The 11651-nt window shown below is 39.3% G+C and overlaps 1 protein-coding gene across 4 annotated transcripts in view; it reads right to left on the bottom strand.

Annotated features, from left to right (window-relative positions):
• Window positions 1-342: 342 nt before the first annotated feature.
• The window catches only part of LOC139998154 (uncharacterized), a 54594-nt gene continuing 43285 nt past the window's right edge, over window positions 343-11651 (bottom strand). For 3 of the 4 annotated variants that reach the window (XM_072022495.1, XM_072022493.1, XM_072022492.1), the window contains 7 exons: window positions 9286-9488; window positions 7967-8247; window positions 6732-7142; window positions 5641-5841; window positions 4372-4583; window positions 3479-3603; window positions 343-2546 (listed from right to left, as the gene is read on the bottom strand). In XM_072022495.1, coding sequence (XP_071878596.1) covers window positions 1507-2546; window positions 3479-3603; window positions 4372-4583; window positions 5641-5841; window positions 6732-7142; window positions 7967-8247; window positions 9286-9488 — 2473 coding nt within the window. In that variant the 3' untranslated portion in view covers window positions 343-1506. The remainder of the gene's footprint in view (window positions 2547-3478; window positions 3604-4371; window positions 4584-5640; window positions 5842-6731; window positions 7143-7966; window positions 8248-9285; window positions 9489-11651) is intronic. The other variant, XM_072022491.1, reaches the window with a different exon arrangement.

Raw genomic sequence — 11651 nt, 5'->3', positions numbered from 1 at the left:
CATGGTAAAACGATAATTAGTACGAAGGAAGACATCGCAATGTTTGAATATCAATACAACGTGTTTAGAACAATTCTATAACTTTACGATCTAATTCCAAGCGATACGACAGCCTGTTCATCGAAATCAAACAATCTGACGAGTGTCGCGGACAAGAATAAGGCGCGAACATCTGCGATCCCTTTGATCGGAAACTTTTCGAACGAAGTTTCGCGATTTTCGAAGGACGACGTCGTTTCTTCGAAAGCAGCAAGTTCGTTAGAAAGTTTCCTATGAAAGGAAATCGGTGGAGGAAGAATCTTCTGTCGCGCTTTGGAAGTCTCGTCGAATTAACTCGCGAAATAAATCGAACGAGCGGCATAATCTTTATTACGATCCACGTTACAGTAACAACAATTCGTAAAACTATTTATAATCATCAACGTCATCGAGCATGTCGCGAATATTACAATTTGCTTAATCGACAAGTCTATCTTCACCATTTCGTCTCTTTTCGCAGTAGCTGCAACCATATTTCGAAAATGTTTGATTTGAACAAACGTTCTTGTGTATATTGTTGGTGGAACTGATAAAGCCAGGTCGTAAAATCGGTCAAGAGTCGAAATTTACCAGTTCGGAATCATTGCACGTTCCATCGATTTGTTATACAATTTTGATTTATGTTTGTCCGCGGAATAATCTTCTAGATGTTTGTGCCACCTTTATTCGGGCGGAATTTATCCAAACGTACAGGTGCTTGGTAAATTTAGACTCGATTTTCTCAAAAGCGAATGTCTCAAACAGAAAACACTCGTCGTTCCTTCTTGTCTTATTTATGGATTAGTTGTACTATCCGTTTTAGGATGTTCATTCTGTACAAGAACACGTACACAGTTAATATATTAAGAGAGTTGTTTCCTTCGAATCTGAGGAAGACACGTCTATTTACAGAGAATTAAAAACAAAAATAGGGAAGGAATTAATATAATCAACGTTTTGCTACGATCATCTGGTAGACTGTTCGCTGTAAAATATCGCCAAAGACTGACTATCAAATTAAATCAATATCAACAGATAGCAACTTCTCTGTGAAACGTATTCTGTGTTCATAGCAATATGTACATACAACAAAATATACACAAATAATATATTTATTGATGTTCAGTCGCTGCACGTGTCATGATTGTCATTTCTCACTCATACTCGTTATGAACACACGTAAACCCCCATAACATTCAAAATGGTTCTGTAAGACTCAACCTAGTTCCATCTACAATGGCTCGTAAAAGTGTTTGAACGCTTATTCTAGAAATCTTTTATGTGCATACTGTATGTGTGATACAAAATATTCTGAACGCTGTACAATATATTCATTGAAGATTTCCACAAGTATTCGAATACTACAGTGAGCCACTGTATATCAATCAATGCCGCCACTAAATGCTTCAATTTACAACCATGCTACATCAGTTCCACCAACAGTAACAACAACTGGAAATGTCCTTGGAAGATCATCACTTAAAACGATTAAATGAGTCTGTCATCCGAGAGGTGCTCCGAGACGGTGCCATTTTGCGCCACTTCAAACTCCTTCTTGACCACACCAATACTCCTGTTCCTCCTTCTAGGAGGCGTAGGAACAACGTTCGTGTTCTCCAGAAGATCATCCAAGCTCCTATTCAATCTGCTCGGTTTCTCTGGCGGAACATCCAGAGAAATGCCTCCTCTGTCGCCTGTACCTCGATCCTCGTCTAAACGAGAAACGTTCCTTTTCTCTAGATCCAGTGAATAATCAACAGATTCTTGCTCGTGCCGAGTCTCCATATTCGCCACGGACTCTTCCCAAGAACAAAATGAAACCTTCCTTCCTGAGACTAGTTTTTTCCCTTCTACAATCTGTTTCGCGGGTGCTGGAATTTCAAGGGTATTGGAATTCCTTGGATCAACTACATTTAAATCACTCGTTCTTCCTCCATTTTCATTCGGCAAACTATCCATTTTTCCGTTAAAAGTATCAGAATCCCTCTGAATGTCAGGCTCTAGTTTCTTTACAACTTGTTCGTCGGTGAAGTTTGATCTATTTTCTTCTTTAGACGTTTCCTGAGAATCTTCTTTCTCTAACATGTCTGACAAAGCAGCTTCCAGTTCTGTCAGACTTGGTGTCATTGAACTTAGGTTGCTTTCTTCTGCAACTTCTTCCTTGAGAACTTTTAACAAAGTCGAGTGATCAGAATCTAAAATGTCAGATTTGATCTTAGGCTCAGGACTAGGAGGTGGTGTGTTGGTCTTCCAGTCGTCTAGACTTTTCTTCAGATTGTTATGGACGTTTTTAGCCAGCTTGGCATCGAAGAAATCATCCAGTTGCTCTTCCTCCAGCATCTCGCGTGGCAAAGACTCCTCTGAGATGGTCCTGATCAGGTTGATCGCGTGGCTGTGTAAATCTTTTGCTTCGTAGGTGTTCTCGTTCGGCTCGCTCTCGTTTGACAAGCTCCTGGCGAACGTCATCCTCGATTGACCCGATCGATCGATCTCTGGTTTCCCTTCCATGGACCCAGTGAGCGTATCTGCTAAGAGGGAGCGCGTTTAACGCGTTAGTCACGTTCGAAGATAGTTGGGTCCTTTCTGCTCAATCATGCTGGTCAAGAGGAATGCTGGGTATGGACGAGTGTGATTCCTGGTTTTGGAATTGTGCTGATTGTTGGGTTTCTTGAGGTTCTCGAAGTAGTAGAGGTAATACAGGAAGTTCGAACTTTGGATTTTCGTCTTGTAATCGATTTCAGATAATTTGTTCGTGTTTCTTCTTTGTGAATTTGATGGATATCGGATGGAATTCTGGATTCGTTCACGGTAATTGGGATCTTTAGCAGTAGCTTTATCCCTCTTAGGTTTTGAAATTTAGATATTTTATTAGGTTTGGAGGTTTAGGGATTTGATTTTCATTCTGAGTTATTATTGGGCTCATGAAAGATTGGGTTTTGAAAACTTTTAGATTGCGGAAGCTAGATTTGCAATTCGATTTCAAGTGACTGACATTTGAAATTTGAGTATTTCTAGGCTCAAGGAGTCTTAGAGATATGGAATTTTGATTTCTAAATTTAGGTAGATAACTAGATCTTAGAATTGGGATGTGGTATTAGGACATCTTTAATTAGGATTTTCATGGAAATGAAAGATGTGGACTTTAAGAGGTAAAACCTTGGACAACTATAAATGTTTCTAAGAGATATTTCTATAAAAAAATTGATCTTTCATACAGTTCTTAATGACAATGGCTTCGAAATCTTGGAAACACGTGACATGAAACATCACGGTTGCGCAACAGCTTAATTTCACGCATTCCACTTGATAGGTTCGACGAGGTTTTAGGATTTACGAGGGGAAGGAACATTGACAGCTTGATATATCGTGCTGAACCGTGCGTCGTATTATTACCAGGGTTATTTCTCAAAGCAGAAAGTAACGAAAGGTCGAAACAGTTTTGTTTCTCGCTTCTATTTACCCAAAGCGGAACGATGTTTCGCCTCGTCCAGGAAAAACGGCTCTTTAGACTCTGACGACTCCCGGACACACGAAACTCTGCAGCTATCCGTAAGCTTCGGTTGATCGAAGTACCTCAAGTGAGATCTGTACAAAAGAAAAAGCGCAAGAAACAAACATTATTCTCGCAAATATATCGCGATTTGTATTATACATTATTGAAAGCGTAATATTTTTTTCTAACAAAAAGAAATGCCTCAAAATGTTTCAATCTTCCATAGACAAACCAGATTGTTTATAATCCGCGTTAAAATTTCACTTTAAAATTTCGTTTCTGTGAATTTTTCACTTCGTCCAACACAATTTAAAACTATTTGCTTATCACTTAACGTACAACCCTGTGTCAATACGATAAAAATCTTGACAAGTAGACGAGAATTTTAAATGCTTAAGACCAATAGACAAAAATATTGTCTCGGATGTATACTATCAAGTTTGTCCTCGAAACGTGAAAAGATATAAGTTTCATTCTTGTTCAAACTTAAACAAATTCAACCAATGAAAACACTTGAACCAATCAATGCAGGTTTTAATTACCTTGATAATAATCACACTCTACAGCGATACATTACAAATATCGTAACAACGCTGTAATCATCGCCTGTATTGCTTTAACAACGTCTCGTATAACTATGTCTATATATTTGCAAATCTAGCAAGTTATACTCTAAGTACTAACATATAAACAAACGACTGGAATAGATATAATGTAAGTTTGGAAAGTGGCGAGAGAAGATTATACAATGGTTAAAACGTTAAGACCACGGAATATGGACTTACAACGGTTGGCATCTGGGCACCTCGATTAAACCCACTTAATCCCCGCAACACCGACCATAGATAATCTCTACCGACCTATTTTGATCCACTTCGATGTACTCCGGCTGGCCGAGTGCCGGGGACGCTGTTTTTCCAAATGCCTCCGGCTTCTCCAAGAAGATCGGAGATCTTGGAACATTCGCCAAAGGGGATCTTCTTTCGTCTTCTCGACCGGCCGAGAAATCAACGACGTCCTCGTCATCCTCGCAAACTCGCTTCTTCTCCTCGTCGTTCAGCTCCGTAATATCCTGGAAATTCTTTTCTTGTATCTTGTATCTATTTTACAAGGACCCTAACTTCCGGTCGACGATTCTAATGCAACGTTTGCAACAAGAAACGTAGATCTCTTTCTTTTTGTTTAACATATAAGATACCTTTTGAGGAAAAGTCTCTAAATTACGATGAAGAGATGATACGTTTTAAGGATTCTGCACGCTGTTTCATTTTAAAATTATTACCAAAGTACCATACGATTGTATCGTTCTATTGTTTGTAGTGAAAGGTGGAAAACAAATATTTCGGATGTTTATATGTGGAGGTAGGGCCATTACGATAAATTAAATTAAAGGAGTGTCCTGGATTAGAATGTTATAAAATAGCGTCTTTTTGTGGTTTTCTTAAAAGGGAAAGAAAGAAATAAAGTTATTGGATTTTGAGGTATGGCTTTATATATATTTAACGAATACAAAAAAATTTGTTTAAAGTAAAAGAAAAAATTATAACAGATTTCTAAGCCTATTTCATGAGCTAATTCTTGACTAAAACGAAAAACCAAAAAAGAATTAAATTATTGTATATTTCTCTTCCTTATGAACTAAAAAAGATCGTCAAAAAGTTTATTTAAATAATTGTTATAGCACCTTAAAGTTTATTTTTTATTTTTATAAAATACATTTTTTCTTTAAATCCGCCAAAATTTTTAATTTTACACTATTCTTGCCTTTTTTATAGTTCATCGAGAAGAAAAATATATAATAATTTAATCCTTTATTGGTTTTTCGTTTCAGTCAAGAATTACGAGGTGGATCTTTCCCGCCGATTGAAAACTGCAGTCCATGAAATAGGCTTAGAAATCTGTTATAATCTTTTGTTTACTTTAAAAAAATTTTTTTGTATTCGTTAAATATATACAAAACCATACTTCAAAATTCAATAACTTCATTTCTTTCTTTTCTTTCTAAAAAAAATCACAAAAAGACGCTGTTTTAGAACATTCTAATTCAGGACACCCCCTTAAATTCTACAACATTCGTACAATGTTTATACGTAAATATGCATATACATCGATGATCGATTGGATCGTACCTCGATAGAAAGACGTCGTTGATGATTCAGTTCGCAGTTACCCGCGTCACCTAACTCCCAGTCTTCCGGTTTATTCGGATCGTATCTCACAAATTCGTCTGTAACCAGGCCGTTTGTACCACAGTCCAACTTCTCCAGCACCTCGTACGGTGTTAGGCTATCGGACCTCGGAATGTAGTCCTCCAATCGTACGCTCGTTTTCTATGGATTAGAATAAATTCACGCGTTATCCGGCTGGATCGTTGTCACCCTGGGTTTAACCCTTTCGTTGCGGGTACCCACTGCCACATAAAGCATGCGATGTGGTTAACATAGTGAAACGCGCAGAAGAAGAACGAGTGTGTATTTTGTGTTTTAGAATATCACGAGATTCGTTGCCAGAAGCAGTACATTTCAACGTTGAAATATTTAGAAGTTGCGTTATTTAGAAGAATAAGACGATGTCTTAACACCGTTGTTCTCATTTCTCTTTAGCGCTTGTCATCTCTTGAGACGTCTTCTTTCTTTGACGATATATCGGTAACAGACTCGAACTTTATGTGCGTGATCTAGTCGATTTAACGTGTCGACTATCTGATGCACATAATCGACTCAACGTACTTCAACTACCTGCTGCTTCTCAACCAATCTACCAAATCTCACTTGCCTAACTCTGCTGGGTTATTTGATCTACTTGATCTACATAATCAAACCACGTATCTCCACTACTGCCCTACCAAATCTGATCTCCAATTTACCTGATTGACCTGATTCTAACGATTCACGTTATCTAGTGACCTGATCTTCCTAACTTCGCTTAGCTTGCCTTGTAAATTCACCAGATTTCTATCATTTATTCCGCTCGAATATTCAAACGCAGAAAATCCTTTGTGCAAAGCCAAACGATTAAAATTAAAGCATTCGATCTCTCCACATCCTCCAAACCGAAACAACCAAGAGATTCGAATTAACATTCGAAACACCTGATCGATCGAAATTTCTTAAAGAGAAGCGCCGAACGAATCGAAACGACGTCCAAATTTTCTTTAGGCGCGAGCCTGTGGAAGACAACCGATGGCCGAAAATTCGTAGGGAAAGTTGAGTGTACGTACATCTGAAAACGGCGAGAGGAAAGATTCAGCCGGAAGCGACCCGGTACTGCTTCTGACGGGTCTCCTGTACTTGCTCGTTTTGTCCTGCTGTTGTTCGTGGTCGTCGCTTTCCTTCGGCCGATGCCTGGCCACGTCCAACTCGTCGTAATTCGGCAGGCTGACGGTGCTGAAGTTCTTGGCCCTCGCGTTACCGCTCGATTTCTCTTGATCCCTCGAGGAATCGTTCGCTCGCTTCTCGATCTCCCTTTTGCTTCTCTTCTCCACACGGTTAGGAGTCGACGAGTCCTTGCTTGTCCGATTCCTCGCGAATTTCTCGTACTCGTCGCTCTCCTTACGCTGGTGCTGGCTGCTCTCGAAACTCCTCTTCCCGGAAACCACGTCGCTCGATATTATCCTTCCGGTCCCGTTAACCTGCAGACCCGGAAAATCGGTTCACCCGTTAGCATCGAGGAAGGAAGAGCATACATAATGCCGGCGAAAGGTAAGGTGTTGCTTCCTTTCAGGCTATTTTTCCAACCAAGTTGTCGATATACTGAGAACATTTACGCAGCTTTTGTACGAGCAGAATTAAAGAACCTAAATAGAGATTTATTTTTTTCCATTAAATATTGCAACGAATGGCATACTTGACACTTACTACGTACTATTTTGTATATTTATCGTATCCTTTCTATCTTTTTCTTTCGCCAGAATTTCAGACACAAGAAACGCGCAACACGGCTAAAATAAAAATGACGAATCGAGAATATTAGGTTGGAAACTAAGCGATTGCGGACTTTGTCATTAGCTAGTATTGACAAAATCTGCAATCACTTAGTTGCCAACTCAATAGAAACGGAACGTTCAAAAGGCAATTCGACGGCGATACGTGAAAATAAAATTACGAAATTAAATACGCGATAAGAAAATCAAATTTGAAAAAATTCTGCATTTCACGCAGCAGCGGTGATGCATAAGAGTAGCAGGAAAGGAACGCTGATTCTGGAATAACGAAAGAATCCTTCGCCGACTTTATTTCAACAAAACTACAATCCTCACCCTTATCCATCCCCTGTGCCCGTAACGAACGGTTGGTTCGATTCGACCCGATTCGTAAATATTTCCTAATGTCGCGTCGATATTTGTTTCACAGATTCCCTTTTGTTTGGCGAATCGCGCGGCCCGTTTTACGCGACGGTAAATATTCTCGTGAATATCGAGTCACGAGGGAATTTCCAATGGAGATTGTGACTCGCCTTGTGTTCGTAAATCTCTTTCGTTCTTCTGCCATCGCGTCCTGCGTCGTCGTAAGACCGATGTTTATCCGTTTTCACCTCCTCTTCCGTCTCCTGCTCGTCTCCGCTGCTTTTTGGTGACCTGACTGACGAGTACAACGGTTCATCGCCGGTTTCTGCTCGTTTTGGACCATTGCACGAATTTTCTGCGATCTCGTCCGGTTTCGGCGGCAGGGGCCTGCCCTTGTTCCGCTTCCGGCGCCTGGGTGGTGGAATCGGCGTGACATCCTTCAGGTTCGAACCTGAATTTTGGGATTTATGACGAATTTTTATACATTTTGCGTGTTTGTTTGTACCGAAAGAAATTTATTCGATATCATCAACGTAGAAATAAACAGCGAGCACACAGAGCTTGGGGCCTTGGGTGGCTACGAAAATGATTTTTAATTAATTTTAAGGTAACCTAAGGAGAATGAAGGAAGATTTAATGCGATTTATCGATATCCACGTTGATGTATCAAACGCTAGTCAACTTGCCAAAATTTTTAAATTTTAATTTTAAATGGCATATTAAGATTTCTGAACCAGGGCAAGTAAAATGCAGAATTTCTGACGAATTTTTGTGTAACTGTCTCTGATCTCTCTCTTTCGTTTCTTTTCTTTTCTTTCCTCGTGTAAGATTCGATAAAATAAAATTCGTTTCCACTAAAATTAAACTCATCTACGTGGCACATTCCCTTACTCCACTAATGGGCAAACTTCCACTATATCTCCTAATGAGAAAACAAAATTCTAATCAGTTACGTCGCTTATAGTGAAAATCCAATTGACACTGCTACAATAATAATAACAACATATATATATAAACAAGTTACAATACCTCGACAAAAACTAAACGCTAAAATTTCAAAAACAGATGGACGTGCTATAATTCTCGATTAACTTGGCTCTATGCAGAAACTACTAAAAGGAAGATAGAGCGAGGGAAATGCTGCAGTGGAAATTTCTTGGCAAAAGTGGCAGCCAGGGGATAAACACGTAACAAGGGCCAGATCGAAAGTTTCCAACCTGCCGGCCAAACTCATAGTTTCCAACCTATTTTTTCCCCTCACTTGGAGCTTAGAAAGCTCGAATGGCGGAGAATTAGGGTTTAACTATAAGGGGAGAGATTTTGTCTGCTATAGTTATTTACAAATACGTATACCGATGCAACAAAGCGTGTTGCACAAGGGTTCACGATACACGCTGTTTCTATCCTTATCAGCCAGCATGTCGGAACCAGCGTGTTCTCGTTAAGGATACAGCTTGCAATACGAGCTAACGATAAATTGCGAGCTTACAGCTGGACGTGGGGGTGGTGGCCGGATAGAGGCTCGTGTCGACGGTTAAATTCGTGAGAGCGGAGCTTGCCCTCGGTGTACTCGGCACTTCGAGGTTCACGTCGACCCAGTCGCTCGGTTGAAAAAGCCTGTCCACGGAATCTATGCTTCTGCCCCTGGTGAGAAGCTCCCTTGGCGGCGAACCAGCGTACCCTATTTCGGAGCTGCAAATAGATCCGAGAGAAACCGCTGAATAATACGCGCCACTGCGAAAGTGTCGTCGTACCTATGGGGATGACCATGAGCGTGAAAATAAAACGTGTATGGGTGGTTGCGAAAGTTTCGCAGTTTCGGATCGTGTTAGGTGTTTGGTATAGTAATTCGCGTTAACGGGTTTTGCACTGCATCTGCCATCTATTTTATGTATTTTACGTGTTTTACGTCGCCGATGCAGAAAGTGTGTTAAATCGTACGCTAATGTAGCAGAGAACTTTACTCGCAATCTATTGGGTTGGCAACTAAGTGATTGCGGATTTTGTCATTAGGTGGTAATGAGAAAATCCGCAATCATTTAGTTGCCAACCCAATATCTCCGACAGATATTTATTGGTCTAATTAAGGGAGCAATTTATATTTTAATTTATGGTGGGGCAATTACGTTTTGGAAAGAAAAATGAAACATTGAAATGGACACTCTGGTGTAATTGTTTATGCAGATTTATATGTCCGCGTGCACTGACAAAGAAATAGAATCGTTAGATGCGATAAATGGCAGTTTACTTGGTCCTCGTGAATACGTTTCTACGCTTATAAATAGCACACAGATGTATAAACATGGAAAATTTGCATGTTACCGAGAGGATACCGGAAACCAACAAACTCAAACTTTGCTATGTTCGACGAAACGATAAAACAAGAACTCGTTTCCACCAAAATTCCTCGACATTCTTCAAGACAGGTATCGTTGCATATGTATCTGTGAATGATTTTTATTTAACTTAAGGGGGTGTCCTGAATTAAAATGTTCTAAAACAGCGTCTTCTTGTGATTTTTTTTAGAAGGGAAAGGAAGAAATGAAGTTATTGAATCTTGAGGTATGGTTTTATATATATTTAACGAATACAAAAAAAATTCTTTTGAAGTAAAGAAAAAAATTGTAACAGATTCCTAAACCTATTTCATGGGCTGCAGTTTTCAATCGGCGGGAAAGATCCACCTCGTAATTCTTGACCGAAACGAAAAACCAATAAAGGATTAAATTATTATATATTTTTCTTCTCGATGAACTATAAAAAAGGCAAGAATAGTGTAAAATTAAAAATTTTGGCGGATTTAAAGAAAAAATGTGTTTTATAAAAAGAAAAAATAAACTTCAAGGTGCTATAACAATTATTTAAATAAACTTTTTGACGAACTTTTTTAGTTCATCGAGAAGAAAAATATATAATAATTTAATCCTCTTTTGATTTTTCGTTTCGGTCAAGAATTACGAATTGGATCTTTCACGCCGATTGAAAACTGCAGCCCATGAAATGGGCTTAGAAATCTCTTATAATATTTCCTTTTACTTTAAAAAAATTTTTTTGTATTCGTTAAGTATACATAAAACCATACATCAAAATTCAATAACTTCATTTCTTTCTTTCCCTTCTAAAAAAAATCACAAAAAGACGCTGTTTTAGGACGTTCTAATTCAGGACACCCCCTTAAACATGTTTCCAATTGCCAAATAGGTACAAATTATCCTTCCACTATTATTTGTCTTTTGTTATACTTAAGAATCTATTTGAAATGAATACCAAATAATTCCCATTCTGTAAATTCAGTGTGGTGAATCAAGTGCTGAGAACAACTGTGTTTCCAATTCTTCCTCGTGAAAGTCCTTTCCTCTGAAAAATGCCTCTTGGCAATTCTCGTTCTCTCATTAACGCGGCTTTTACATTACATTTAAAGGAAGAACAACGGTGCCAACTTGCCTCTTCTCGTCCCTCCATTATATTATCCAGAAACGGTTCGCACAGGGGTCCCGTCACTTCCGCCGCTTGATTCAGCTACAATTTCTGTATTTCGAAAATTTCGGCCTGACCCCGGCGAAATTATTTGGCATCGCTACAACGTGGCTCTATTATACGGTTACTCGCAAATGCATGCCGTGTTTCTTCGTGTCCCCCGAGCCATAACTCTTCCGGGGACGCGAGACGTCGTTGGAATTTCTCCCTGTGCACGCTCCTTCTCGTCCTTTTGTACGAAACTTCCTTTTAACTTCTTCCCGAGCAGGCAAAGAGAAAGAGAGAGATAGAGAGATTGTGACGCGCGAGGACGACTCGAGAATATCGACGAAAATCGTGGAATTCCATCGATTAACGTTTTTGTACACTCAATCTCCC

Source organism: Bombus fervidus, chromosome 2, assembly GCF_041682495.2.
Source record: "Bombus fervidus isolate BK054 chromosome 2, iyBomFerv1, whole genome shotgun sequence".
Lineage (NCBI taxonomy): Eukaryota > Metazoa > Arthropoda > Insecta > Hymenoptera > Apidae > Bombus > Bombus fervidus.
The sequence above is the reverse complement of the archived record's forward strand: the minus strand, read 5'-3'. Positions and strand labels throughout refer to the sequence as shown.